Raw genomic sequence first — 14,545 nt, forward strand, 5'->3', positions numbered from 1 at the left:
ATGAGTTCCATTTATTAAATATTTCAGCTATAAAGTACCATCCTACTTACTGTGTCCCCGGATGAGTCACTGTTCTCCTGATGTTAATATGTCCATGATTGTGCTAATGACAATTACTCAAAAGATAGATACAATCAAGTGGATAGATCTAACATATGTAGTTTAAATAAAAAGTGAGAAAGGGTCTGAAGGATTTACATGGGAGAAATGCCCATAGATCTAGATGGAAAGACATGGGTCATGTCAAGAGGGCATCATTCTCAATTTGTCCTCTTTTCTTGGAGCCACACAGAATTTTTGTACCTGTGACGGGAACCTCTGTATGATGCAGAATGGGTTTGAGGCATGGCTTACTTTTTTACTTTTGGAAAGTGGGTGATGTCTTTTTTTTTTTTCCAAACACTTTATTGAAATGAGTAAAGAAATATACAAGTAGGTAGAACTGGGTATAACTTTGGTATAATGTTAAAATTTGACCAAATATTTCTAGCCTTCCCTTTCCCCATGTCAGGCCCTTCAATATTCCCTAAGGCTTCAGTGCATTTTACGTTAGTTGGCCTTAACTGTGCTCTTCCATTGTGTTGAAATAATCATAACCTTTGCAACCCTGTTTACTGAGACGATGTTCCTCATTCCACCCTAAGGCTTTCCTGAATCTCCAAACAGAAGCTATTTATGCTCATCTGGCAATAATAATATGTGACCCATATGTCTTTAGGGACTTAATTTCTCATATTATGCTATTTTATATATCTTTTATACTGCCTTTGCAATGAAATGAAACTATATTCTTTCTATGTATATAAACATGCATCTTGTATTCAATCAGTACTGAATACATATTTTGTTAAATTAATGGCACACGAAGCTTTTTTATTGTTTCTTGCTTCACAAATGTATATATAGATGTGTCAATAAAACAATGAGACGTTTAAACTACTTCCAGTTAAGTGATATTTACCTTGCAAGATGAGACTGAACTCTGTTTGCTTTGTGGATTCCTTTAATGATTGATTTAAAGTAGAAGTAAAATTTTAAAAGTGAAGAATTATTACTGGATGTTAGTTGTGCAGGGAAGATAATCAGAGTGGCTGAAAATATGGGGAAGGCGGGGGTGGGAGTTCAACCACGTAAGACCTACTTTAGCCCAGGTTACTGTTGAGGGACCCAGTTATACCATAAGTTGAATGTAAATCTTAAGAACTTAAGAACTGTAAATCGCATGATTTAAATTTAAGGCAGGTGATGGACTTGACCTTTTACTCCAGCACTAAGAAAGTTTAAAACAGTGTTACTTCAGGATGTATCAGGATGGGAGTTAAGGTCTCCAGCATGATTAAAATGAAATGAAATTTAGCAGAAGCTACTGAACTATAGCAAAAGACATGAATCCAACAGACATCTCCTCCTCATTGTCACAGCACAGAACAGTTGAAAATAACAAAGACCTATTTTATCTCAGTGTCACACAGACAAGTGGCTTTACAGAATAGGATAGTTGTTGAGTGGTTGCATCCAAGATAATGGACTTGTATGTCACAGTCGAAGTATTCATCATAGTAGACGCAGGGGTTAGCTGAAAAAAAATAGTACGGTTTTACAACACAGTCTTTTAAAAATCTCATTTGCTGAGGAAAGAGACCATCTTATTAAAGACAAAAAGAGAAATTTTTATTAACAATAGCTAAATTTAACTAGCATAAGCTAACTAAATCTGAATGCAAAACAGGCGATAAGATCACGTATGAAAAGAAAATGGTAAAATTTTTGTCTTTGTGTAAAACAGGTTTTTACCACAATTTTTTAAATCCAGTATAAACAGATTGGAGAGGAATCATCTTTTTAATTACACTGTCATTTTGAAAGTATTAACTATGCCATTGCAATATAAAATACTCATATTTTTTGTCTAATTATCTAATGCTGCATTATTTAATGGTTAAAGATTTGCTTTGGTTTATTAAAAGTAATGCATAGCCAATGGAAAATGGAATTAAAAAGCACATATAGGATGGCATATATAATCTCTCCATCCACCCAGAGGTTATCTCAATTAACATTCTAGTGATTTTTCTCACCTTGCTCTATCTCATGGATGTGCACGCACCTACATCCTGGTACATACAGAGGCAGAAATGCACACAAAATTCTCCAAGCAGTATGAAGATACCCAAAATTTTAAATTTGTGGCAATAGCACCAAAAAGCTTACCAAAATATTTTTTAACCTGAATTCTCTATCACAACTAACAAATGGAACTATTTGTCTCTATATAAAGGCAAGAATAACAATAATTTAATTCCCTCTCTCTTTTAAGATTTTCTGACCTTTATGCAGTCTTGAATTTGAATCTTGATAAGGGAAAACTTTAAATTTTTCCATTATATCTCTTCTCCTTCAATTATAAAGTTTGACCATTGCATGAAATTTATAACAATCTTATAAATTTTAAATTTACATTTGTCTTACTGTTTATTATTTTAGTGAATATCCTTCTATGCTATATACATTTTCCTCTTCCTAAATTATTAAACTGATTCGCCTTCCAGGAACTTGGAGAATAACTACAGTAGATTTATCAAGGTGCAAGAAGGAGATGAAATGTGGATGTCATATTACTGCCTGAGCAATTGTATATTTGATAGTGTATCTCTGCTTCTTTTTCCTACAATCAGTAATTTGCCAAAGTCATTACTCATTTTTTTTTTTTTTTTATCAATTACCTATCTTTATCCTACCTTATTCTTTTGTGTAGTATTCTGGTGAAATATGATTATCAGTGGATTTTTTTTCTTTAGAGGTAACGTATTTTTTTCTTTGAATCTGTAAAGTATTGTAATCCATTGTTTTCTTTTATCTGTTGTTCTTAATTTATATGCTTTCCTAATATTATAAGTAATAATTATTTTTATAAATTTTATTTGAATTACATTAAATGAATTATATCTGCATATCTAGGTCTTACATTTTTAGCATTGTTTGTGCCCAATATGTTCAATTCTTAAGTTCATATATTTCTTTAATAGCTCTCACTTTCTCAAACACTTACAGGTGAAGAAAGGGCTTATGATATACATCATTTATGTGATAGAATCAATCTTCTTGAGTAACATTTCTCTTTCCTACTCTTCCTTTTTTTTTTTTTTTTGAGACGGAGTCTCGCTCTGTCGCCCAGGCTGGAGTGCAGTGGCGCAATCTTGGCTCACTGCAAGCTCCGCCTCCCGGGTTCACGCCATTCTCCTGCCTCAGCCTCTCCGAGTAGCTGGGACTACAGGCGCCCACCACCACGCCTGGCTAATTTTTTGTATTTTTAGTAGAGACGGGGTTTCACCGTGGTCTCGATCTCCTGACCTCGTGATCCGCCCACCTCGGCCTCCCAAAGTGCTGGGATTACAAGCGTGAGCCACCACGCCCAGCCTCCTACTCTTCTTTTACTTCTATTCAATTGTTATACCACCACAGACATTGCTTTTCTCACCTAGATTCTAAAAATCTACTCAATTGCCATCCCTTCTCCCCCTAAGGCATAAATAACTGGTTGATTTTTTTTTTTTTTTTCCAGTGGGGAGGAATTTCTCTCCAACTACATTTTTTTCCAGAAAGGGGGTATAAAAAGTGAAGTGGATACAGAGAAACAGAGAGGCAGAGAGATAGAGAAGTAAATTAAAAAAGAGTAAAAGAGAAGGGAAACGAGAGAAAGGTAAAAGGAGGAAGAAGAATCCATTTTCTTTCTTACTTTAAAAGCAAATAGAGTAAGCTGGTTAGGTGAAGAAAAATAAGTGGCCTTTCAAGTCGGAGGTCACAGGGTATTTTTCTTAGGTTTATTTTCTCCTCCACAGACTTACTACTAGTATAATTTATCTTAATCAAGATTATTCCTAGGAATTAAGAAATTATGTTTGCAGGTAGGCTTCAAAAAGTGAAATTCGGCTATCTAAGGGAATAAACAGAAATGGCACCCATTTGGCTAAAACTTCACCTTAGGTAAGATTTACTCAAGAAATTAAAAATAAAAAGAGGCTGTAAGGAATAATGTGAGCATCAGCTAACTTTTTAGATGGTTCACAGGAACCAAAGAAGGATGAGGATCACTCAGTAAAAATTGCATGCCACAATAAGTGGTCAGACAACCTGGGTAGTCATGGAGGGGCAAGCAATTGGAGAACACCAGTAAACTGAAAGCAACGGGTCTAAATTATGGGCTGCAGTAAGGGGGCCCAAGAACTTTTTAGAGAGCAGAGAAAAAAATCTATACTTACCTCAATATTTTATCTAGGTTGATCCTAATTAAGTATTTTAATCTATTGGGTGGGAACTCGAGTTCTCAGACCTAGACTTTGCAATTTCCTTTGCCATAGGTTAAATCAATGGTCTTCAGTCACTCTGGCAATTGGGGAGGGGTAAGCAGAAATAATTTGTATATTTTCTTTGGTATGAATGAGATGAAAGCTGTACAAAAGTGCAATGTTTTGGCCGGGCGTGGTGGCTCACGCTTGTAATCCCAGCACTTCGGGAGGCCGAGGTGGGCGGATCACGAGGTCAGGAGATCGAGACCACGGTGAAACCCCGTCTCTACTAAAAATACAAAAAATTAGCCGGGCGTGGTGGCGGGCGCCTGTAGTCCCAGCTACTCGGAGAGGCTGAGGCAGGAGAATGGCGTGAACCCGGGAGGCGGAGCTTGCAGTGAGCCGAGATTGTGCCACTGTATTCCAGCCTGGGCGGCAGAGTGAGACTCCCTCTCAAAAAAAAAAAAAAAAAAAAAAAGTGCAATGATTTTCAATGCTTAATTTAAAGGATGTATGGTTCCCGGATCAATGGGTTAACTGTAAACAAACAGAATGTATAAAACTTACTGCAAAGTTTGTCTTCACAGTTACTTGGGCAGGCTTCACATGGGACGCCCGTCTTGTAAGGTTCATTCTTTGTTTCAGGATCATTTCCCCTTGAATAAAAAAAAGTGATTTCATAAAACCCATCTTTGAAAAATGCACATAAAATTTTACTCACAGTGTACAACCAATTTTAAAAACAAATTGTGTAAACATTCTTGTAAAGAACAATGATAATTTTTAAGATGGGTGTGAGATTTCCAGTCTTACAGCTATAATATTTTTTAGCACATAGAACCAATAAATGTGAGTGACATGAAAATACTTTTCAGGCAATGTGCACATCTCGGACAGTCAAGTCCTAACAGTACTTGGGAACTTTGGGTACTCCCAAGTACAAGCAAGGGGACTCACAAGCAAAAGAGCCAATTACAATAGAACATTCTTCATTAATACCTATAAGGACTTGGTAAACCATCATTTAAAAGGGCATGATTCTTACCAATGTTAAGAAGAAAATCTCAAGTGAGGCAAGTTAGAGAGGTTCTAACTCCATCTTGCGCTATGTTATAAGAAACTTTTTACATGTTAATGTCTTTTGTTGAAAGAGATGGTGCATATAAAAGATGAAAGTACATCAGCATGAATAAAACTAAAGTGCTGGGGTGTGGGAAAGAAAGTAGATGAGAAGTTCTAGTTCTGGACTAATTTGAAACTTTAGAAAAGACAGGCAGGGCTCAATGACTTATCCCTGTAATCCCAGCACTTTGGGAGGGCAAAGTGGAAGGATTGCTTGAGCCCAAAAGTTTGAGATAAGCCTGGCAAAAAAAAAAAAGCAGCTTCATATCTACAAAAAAAAAAAAAAAAAAAAAAAAAAAAATTGTTAGGCCTGGTGGCATACGCCTGTAGTTCCAGATACTTGTAAGGCTGAGGTGGGAGGATAGCTGGAGCCCAGAAGTTCAGTACTGCAGTGAGCTATGCTGACACCTCTGCACTCCAGCCTGGGTGACAGAACAAGGCCCTATCTCAAAAGGAAAAACAAAAAAGAAAAGACAATTCTTACCCGTGTATGTCTAAAAACATAATGTAGATAATATCTGCTTCTAAATACAACTTAAAAAAGTAAATGTTCTGGTTTTAAAAAGCCTTTTTAAATATGATATTTGTTTATCCGAGCTGCTAAAATTTCACTTTGAAAAGAAGATTATTACTAAATTCAGTAAGATATTTAATCAGAGACTTGGACTAATCTTCAGCCAAGAAAATTCCCCATCATAGATCTCCATGTTTTGTACTTTTCTTTTTTGGATCTGTTGAAGTTCACTGCAGACCACCAACCTTGAAAATATGTATCACAAATATGTGTTATAGGAGCAAAGAGATTTTATTGTCTTCAGCACAATTTATATATAACTCATATAGAGTTATTATATGGTGATATTACACTCTGAATCAATAGTGATAGTGGAGATGCCACTGAAAATGTGAAGTATGGCAGTGTGTTTTCAAATAAATCATGTTCATTGATTTATTCTGAACATCTTGTATTGTGCTACATACATGGGAGGCAGTGGTTAAGCACCATGCATTGAGCTCACATTATGGAGGAAAGACTTATGTGTTAATCTAAGAAATACATGTAGCTGAAGGAGATATATAATGGCGTCACTGACTTTTATCAGAAGAAGTGCAGAAGTGGTATTGAACTGGCATTTGTAGTCAAATATCAGGCAGTTCTATCCAGCTCTGAACAATCTCCCCTTTTCTAATAACCATCACTGGAGCCACACAGATGGGCCCTACAGTCATCCTTGTCTTACTTGATCTTGCTTCATAATCACAGTTGATAGAAGAAGGTGCAGCAGACCCTTACTGAAACAATCAGATTAAATTTTCTAGGAATTGTGACTAGTATTTGTGACAGAATCTGTAACATGTAAATTTAATTTTTAAAGAGAAGACATACAACAACTTTTTGACTAGATAGCTAAGTACAGGGAAAGACCCTTGGCTCTTTCTGTTTCCTTGTTAAGACTCCACTGCATGTCTGTCCTTTTGGTCTAACAATACTCTTGTTTTGTTGAAGTAAATGTCCTTGTTTCTTTGCTTAACCAAATTTGTTTCTCTTATATAATAATTACCTGAAGAATCAATGACACATAGGAAGACTGCTGGTAAATTGCTCTGAAAATATATTGGAGGTTTTTTTAATAAGAGAAAATACAGTCAAAGGAATAAAATAATATATAACTAAATATGTGTTTTCACATAACTAGGAAGTAGCCAAGACTCAAACTACAGATTGTGTAACCATTCATCTCTGAAGGACATCTGGGTTATTTCCAGCTCTTGTCGATTATGAATAAAGTTGCTATAAACATTTGTGCACACAAAAAAACAATGTTTGAAAAACTAGATTAGGTTACTTTAGGGGGATATATATTTTAAAAACTAATAATACATACTCATGACAATAGTGACAAACGTAGAGATATCGAGGTGATCCTTGCTGGCGGCATGATGCAATGGCACAGCCAATCAGGTAAGATGTGGCCCAAACAATCTGCAATGATAAAGAGTTGTTTTATTACAGATTAAATATTTTACTAAGTGACTAAAATATCAATATTGTCATCCATGATTTAAAGTAAACATGTTGCTTTTAGGTTTACTTTGAGCATGGCTTAACAAGAAGTCATAGAAACAAAAGGACTCCCACGTGTCTAGATACCACACATGCATGTACACGCACATAGCTGCACACAATGGAAACCGGGTGGAGAAAATCAGCTGATGGGGAGGATGACTTGATGATTGACATTGTCTCTATTTATTGTCAGTTTTTCTTTTCGAAAATAAGTTGGGCTTCTAGATGTAATTTCTAATTTTAAAAAATCCCAATGTTCATTTTCTCTGGGATAGGAGAGATGGGTAGAGAGAGGGTAAAGGTACAAAAGGTAGCATTGATCATTTTACTATGAACAGGCTGATGTTCAAAGAGGACTTGAGTGTTGCCTTTCTGTACATGGGCCGTACATGACTGTGCATAGGATTCGTTTCTCCGATCATATCCAGTATACTCAGGGATGATCAAAACTCTATGTCAACTCTCCATGACTCATTGGAATGAAACATGAGTGGCTGTCATCAACGCTGGCTCATTCTCCCCTTCTCATCAAACTTACGTGGATAAGATAACTTATCAGTTTACATAATGAAGGCTGCTTGGCGGTTATATAGAAATCAAAGCTTGGAAGAAACTTTTTTTATCAGTCAGTGAGCAGGCATACTATAGAGTACTGAGCTGGTTTTTGAGGAATAGTGAGCCAGGTTTAAATTCCATCATTTACTTCTTGGGTAGGGTGTACTTAGAAGTTTGCTTTATGCCTCTGAGTTTCATTTTCTCAGCTGTAAAATGGGATACAACAATGCTGTCCTCTACATCATAAGTGAATGGTAGGACTAAACATTCAAATATTTAAGTGATTCAAAAGGAGATGTTTTCAGTAAGTGTGATTGTTCCCACTTGCCCTCCCTGCCTCATGTGAGCCTGGGTAGCTTTCTCACAGTCCTAGAGACTTTCCTCACATTTCTGTTCATGTTCTTAATTAGAGAACATGTTTGCTATGACTCTTTTAGATAAAATATTGTTTTCTCTTTACAAAGAGAGTCATGCTTGGGTGCCAATCTCTCCACACCATATGGCTTTTAATTATCTGCTGCTAACCTAGGCTTTTACTAAAACTATTGCTCTACCTGGGCATAAACATTTTAGAATGTAGATTCTTTGTTTGCAGGTTCTTTCTAACATTTTCTACCAACGAGTATTTTCCGTAAGAGACCCTGTTGAACTCAGAATCTAATGAAGCACATAACTTGAAACGTGATTTTAATAAAAATGCAGCTGAACATCTATTTTGCTATGTTCTCTCTATATGTTAATTGGTAATAAGATTATTGAACTTAATTTATTCATTTGTTCTTTTAACTCATAGCAAAGAAAAATTGAAAATGAAACTTTTCATTAGGTCTTAAGACACAAATGATTGTAGAAAAAGAGCATTTATTTTACAAAATTTTTCTATGAACATACTAATGTATTATACAAGGCTACAGAAAATGTCGGAAAATGTCTGGAAAAGCTTTGTGGTATATTCCCCCACTGGGCCTGCTGTCACGGGCTTACTCACCTTCACATTAATGTTCTTGCTGTTCAGTTCATTCTGCTTGGAACCCTGTATTCTGCTACTTGCCCTTCCCTGCGCTCAGCTGCTTCTGATGTTTAGAACATTAGGTGAAACGAAGTTTCCATCTCTCAAGTGCATATGAAAGATTAAGAGCTGTGTAAAGACCACTGGACTAGGATTCAGATCTGGGTTCTAGTCCTAGCGCCTCCATTTGCTAGTCATGAAAGGAATCCATAACTGGTGGAATGTAAAATGTTTCTATATTCTACTGTGTTAAATTTTAAGCAGATGAAAGCAAATTTCTCTAATTTCATTGTCTTCATTCCTGGAAACAGGAATAGTTTTGATAAAATGTGTTCTATTTTGAAAGTGACACTGATTCACTCTGAAGGAAACAAATCAAGATTATCTGAAGGTGATGGAATTCAGTTAATATACCATAGTGATGAGATAATGCCTTTGTGATAAAATTAGTGTGTTAGTTTACTTATATAGAAAATAGAAGGTTTGAATCCAGGCCACAAATTTGTTAGATTTTTAGATTTCTAGATATTCATTGTATTTTTATTCTCTAATCCTTTGATAAGGTAAATTATATGATTAGCTTAATGTTAAGATACTCCTGGATTCCTTTCACATGCCCTTTGTGTCTAAGTGTATCAATCTTAAAAGAAAATGCTATTTACTAGTGCTTTATTTAGGATTTCTGCATTAATTTCTGTGATTATGCCTCTATTTTTTATATGCTTTATCTTCATTGGCTTTTAACATCAAATTTAAGTAGGCTTTATTTCAAGTGGATTTTATTTTAGATTTTATGTAACTTACCAATGGGCACATGTGAGAACATAGTGAAAGGAAGCAGTCTTTAAGCCAGAAGGAGAATCCTCTCAAGAAACTAACTATGCTGGCACTCTGATCTTGGACTTCTAGCCTTTGTGAATTCAAAAAAATAAATTTCTGTGGTTTAAGTCATTCAGGAATGTGATATTTTGTTATGGTAGACGGAGCACACTAAAACAGATTTTGCTATCAAGAACTGAGATGCTGCTTCAACAAATACCTAAATATGTGGAAGCAGCCTTGGAATTGGATAATGGGTAGAGACTGGAAGTTTTTAAGTGCATGGTATTAAAAGTGTAGATTGCCTTGAAGGGAGTGTCGATAGAAATAAGGGCATTACAGTCTATTTTGTTGTGGTCTCAGATATAAATGAGGTACACGTTCTTGGAAATTGGAAGTAAGGTAATCTTTGTTACAAAGTAGCAAACAAAATGCCTGCTGCCTTGTCTTCTAGTGTATTGTGGAAGGCAGAAGTTGTGAATAACAAACATGGAAATTTAGCTGAGGAGATTTCAGAGCAAAGGGTTGAAGGAGTGGTTTGGTTTCTCCTCACCACTTATAGTAAACTACAAGAGGAGAGAAAGAAATTGAAGAAAGCTTTATGCAAGGAAGAACCAGAACTTGAAGATTTACACAATCATTAGCCCATCTATATTGCAGAAAATGAGAAAGTATTTTCAAAAAAGAACCCTAAGGATGTCGCTGAACAACCATTAGATAAAGACACCATGGATGTGATTTATGGATTTAATCATACATCTCAGCAGAAATAGAGGTGTGATTATGCAGTGGAGGTACTGCCAGTTTGAACTAAAGTGGACAGAGAAAACAGACCCAAGTGAAGGAAGGCTGTCAGACTTCTTAGACTCTTCAGAATGACATGATAGAGATATTTCATTGCAAACATGCTTTATCTTTCAAGAAAAGGGAAGAATGACTCCCCAAATGTTTCAGAGATCATGAGGGCTCCCATGCCCACTACAGGTCCGGGGGCAAGGCTGCTTCCTGCTTAGCTTCAAATAGTGTTGTCTCTTCAGGTGACCTCTGAAAACAGCCACGTTAGCAGGGCCTCTTCAGAGAGTCATTTGATGAGGCTGCGTCACTGAGCTAAAGGGAAAAGGCTGCCCACAGAGCCGTGGGTGATGCTGCCCCCAAGTTGGCCAAGAGTGCAGAGCATCAAACCAAAGAGAATTATTCTCAAGCCTTACTATCACATGAAATTTCATTTGCTAGGTTTTGGATTTGCCTGGTACCCATTACTGCTTCCTTTTCCATTTCTCTCTTTCAAAATGAGAATGTCTATCCTATGCCTGTCTTTCTGTTGTACTATGGAAGCATATAACTTTTTTTGTTTCATAGGTTCACTCATGGTGAGAAATTTTACCTCTGGATGAATCACATCTTGAATCTCATGCATTTAGATAATATTTAGATAAGACTTTGGGCCTTAGACTTTAGAGTTGATGCTGGAATAAATTAAGAATCTGAGGGCTCTTGGGATGGAACAAATCTATTTTGCATGTGAGGAGAAAATAAATTTGTTGGGGAGGGGCAATGGTACAATGTTATGAGCTGAATTGGTTCCCCAAAATTCGTATTCTGTACCCCTAACTTCCATCCAGTGTAGCAGTATTTGAAAATAGAGTTTCTAAGGAAATAATTAAGATTAAATAAAGTCATATGACTTGGGCTCTGTTCCAGTAGGATTTGTGTCTTTATACAAACAGATGCTAGACAGCTTGCTCTTATGGTCTCTCTTGTCTCTGTCTCTATCCTTGACTCTCTCTGGCTCCTCTTTTGCACTGGGGAGAAGCCATGTTAGGACATTGTGAGAAGGTATCAGGCAGAAAGCTTTCACTAGAAACTATGCTCTATTAAGATCATAGACTTCTAGGATCCAGAATGTGGGAAAATAAATTTCTGTTGTTTAATCCACCCAGCTGTGGTGTTTTGTTATGGCATCTTAAGCAGACTAATAGAGCAAAGATGTGAAGAAATTGCAAATTTTGTAAATTGCTGGTGGGAATGTAAAATGGTGCAGCTGCAACAGAAAATACAATAGTACTCCAGTTTTCCAAATACTAAACACAGTATTCACCTATGATCCAGTAATTCCTCTCCTTGGCATATGCCCAAAACAATTGAAAGCAAGCACTCAAACAGATATTTTCACACCAATATTTAAAGCAGTATTATTCACAATAGCCAAAAAAAAAAAAATGGAAACAACTCAAATGCCCATCAGAACAGACAAGCAAAAGGTGGTATACACATACAGTGAAATATTATTTAGTCTTAAAAAAAAAAGAATACAATTCTGACATAGGCTACAACACGGATGAACATGGATTTAATATATTTGCTGGGTGAAATAAAGCAGACACAAAAGGACAAATATTGTATGTTTCTAAATTTATGAGGTACTTTGGGTAGTGAAATTCACAGAGACAGAAAGTAGAGTGGTAGTTGCCAGAGGTTTGGGGAAGTAGGGAGAGGAATGGAAGGTATTTTTTAATGAGTACGGAGTTTCAGTTTGGGAAAATGAAAATATTCTGGCAATGGCGTTGCACAACGATTTGAGTGGACTTATTGCCACTGAACATTCATGTCACATTAATGCTGAACATGAAACCATTTAAAATAGTTAAAATGGTAATTTTTAAAGTATATTTTACCACAATAAAACTAAAGTTAGAAATCATGAGTTTCTCTGTACTGCAAGGTACCATTATTTTCACTTTTACAGATACTACCAATATCAAATGAGATTGATGTCTTATGATTTTGTGGGTTCCTGAAAAATCTAGTGAGTAAAGAAGGAAACTAAGACGTTAGGCATCTTCTCTAAGCCATATTTTGAACAGAACACTTCCTTCTATTTCAGATCATAAGAGGAACTCGGTAAATTGAATAAAGATTGCCATAAGAAGGTAGAATGATTTTCAGTTGTTTCTTACTTACGTTTCCACACACATGCTTATCTCTCAAACAATGTGTGTATTTGCCAGCACACAGGTTACCTGAGTGTAGTGGTCAGTAGTTATGTCATCATCTGTTGTTGTCCATTCTCCATGTTTGAAACTTGTAGACTCACTGTACCAGACTCCGATTACACTTGACCATGATACAGGATAAGACGTCATATGCATATTTTCTCCACAAAAGGTATCTGAAATGAGAAAATGGGCTGGGTCATTCTCTGAACAAATGGGAAATAGTATGCAAGGAGACTTTCCTCATTTTTATTTTATGAATGGTTCACTGATCATCTTGACAACATCTTCTGAGAGGGAGTAAAATCAGTCTTATCCCTGCTGAAAATCTTCTTTCTCATTGATGAATGAGCATGTGGTACTCAAGTTTGGTGAAAAGTTGATAGTAGGTGATGAACAAGTTTTGAAATCAAATCATCAACATTTCAGTCTCTGCTGCTTCCAAGCTGCTTTACATAGGTGAAACCAAATCAGAGAAGCCTGAAAGTGTTAACAGGGTCTATGGCTTAAAGGAAGCTACACACAGGTGTTCATAATACAAAGATGTTGAATAGACATTTGTTTATTTAGCCATTCATGTATGGTGTGGGCTTTTGGTTGAACATGGTATTCAGGAGTATCTGCCTTTTCTTAAGGCAGGCAGGAACCACTTTGCTAATTCACTGCTAAAAAGCATTGGACTAAGATTCCAAATAATCTGTAGATATAAATGTGAATTAGCCTTTTTAAAACATCCTAATTAAAAAAAGATTCTCACGTTAAAATATAATGTTTATTCCTGAGTGAAGGTGCTATAGTTTGGATGTCCCCTCCAAATCTCATGTTGAGATGTAATCCCACTGTTGAAAGTGGGGCCTGGCTGGAGACGTTTACCTCACGGTAGTGAATGCCTCAAATAACTTGGTGCTGTCTTCATAATGGTGAGTGAGTTCTCATGAGATCTGGTTGTTTAAAAGTGTGTGGCACCCCCCAACTCTCTCTCTCTTGCGCTCTCTCTCACCATGTGAGACACTTGCTCCCCCTTCACCTTCTGCCATGATTGTAAGCTTCCTAAGGTCTCACCAAAAGCCAAGTAGATGTGGGTGCCATGCTTCCTGTACAGCCCACAGAGTCATGAGCTAACTAAATCTCTTCTTAATAAATTACCCAGGCTCAGGTATTTCTTTATAGCAACACAAAAACAGCATAACACAGAAGTAATAATTTTTTTAAATTATTTCCTGGAAACTAGCAGCAAGTTACCTAACTTATATGCTTTAAGAAGGGCTCATTTTTGAGCACCTAAAATTGTCTTATGGGCAGCTGAGCACTGCTGCATAGAACTTATTTCTCAACTGTATTATCATTCCAAAGCTAAGCAGATCCCCATGGTGCTATTGTTAAGTAGCTAAAGTAACTACACAGAATGGAGACCTAGGTTTCTAGCTGCTCACTCCACTCTTCTGCAATACTGAGAGTTTTTATTCATTTCTCCTGACAGTCAGAACTTGGAATCTGAAACCTCCGGAACTTGGAATCTGAAAACTTAAAGATATAAACCTTAAAAATTAATGAGTTAAAACAGTGTAATAGTACACAATTCACTGCCATGTATGACCCAGTGCAAATGAGGAAATCTAGATGACTTAATTTACTTTCATCAGGGTACATAACAATCCCTGTTTTACTATTTTTTTTTTTTTTTTTTAGTCCA

At 36.3% G+C, this 14,545-nt stretch overlaps 1 protein-coding gene across 2 annotated transcripts in view; it reads right to left on the reverse strand.

Moving 5' to 3' along the window:
* Positions 1 to 396: 396 nt before the first annotated feature.
* The window catches only part of CRISP1 (cysteine rich secretory protein 1), a 35,445-nt gene continuing 21,296 nt past the window's right edge, over positions 397 to 14,545 (reverse strand). The window contains exons 5-8 of one of the 2 annotated variants that reach the window (XM_032140821.1): positions 12,880 to 13,028; positions 7,295 to 7,392; positions 4,854 to 4,942; positions 397 to 1,576 (exon numbers count right to left, since the gene is read on the reverse strand). In XM_032140821.1, the coding sequence (XP_031996712.1) occupies positions 1,449 to 1,576; positions 4,854 to 4,942; positions 7,295 to 7,392; positions 12,880 to 13,028 (464 nt within the window). In that variant the 3' untranslated portion in view covers positions 397 to 1,448. The remainder of the gene's footprint in view (positions 1,577 to 4,853; positions 4,943 to 7,294; positions 7,393 to 12,879; positions 13,029 to 14,545) is intronic. The other variant, XM_032140823.1, reaches the window with a different exon arrangement.

The sequence above is a fragment of the Hylobates moloch genome, unplaced genomic scaffold (assembly GCF_009828535.3).
Source record: "Hylobates moloch isolate HMO894 unplaced genomic scaffold, HMol_V3 SCAFFOLD_20, whole genome shotgun sequence".
Taxonomy (NCBI): domain Eukaryota; kingdom Metazoa; phylum Chordata; class Mammalia; order Primates; family Hylobatidae; genus Hylobates; species Hylobates moloch.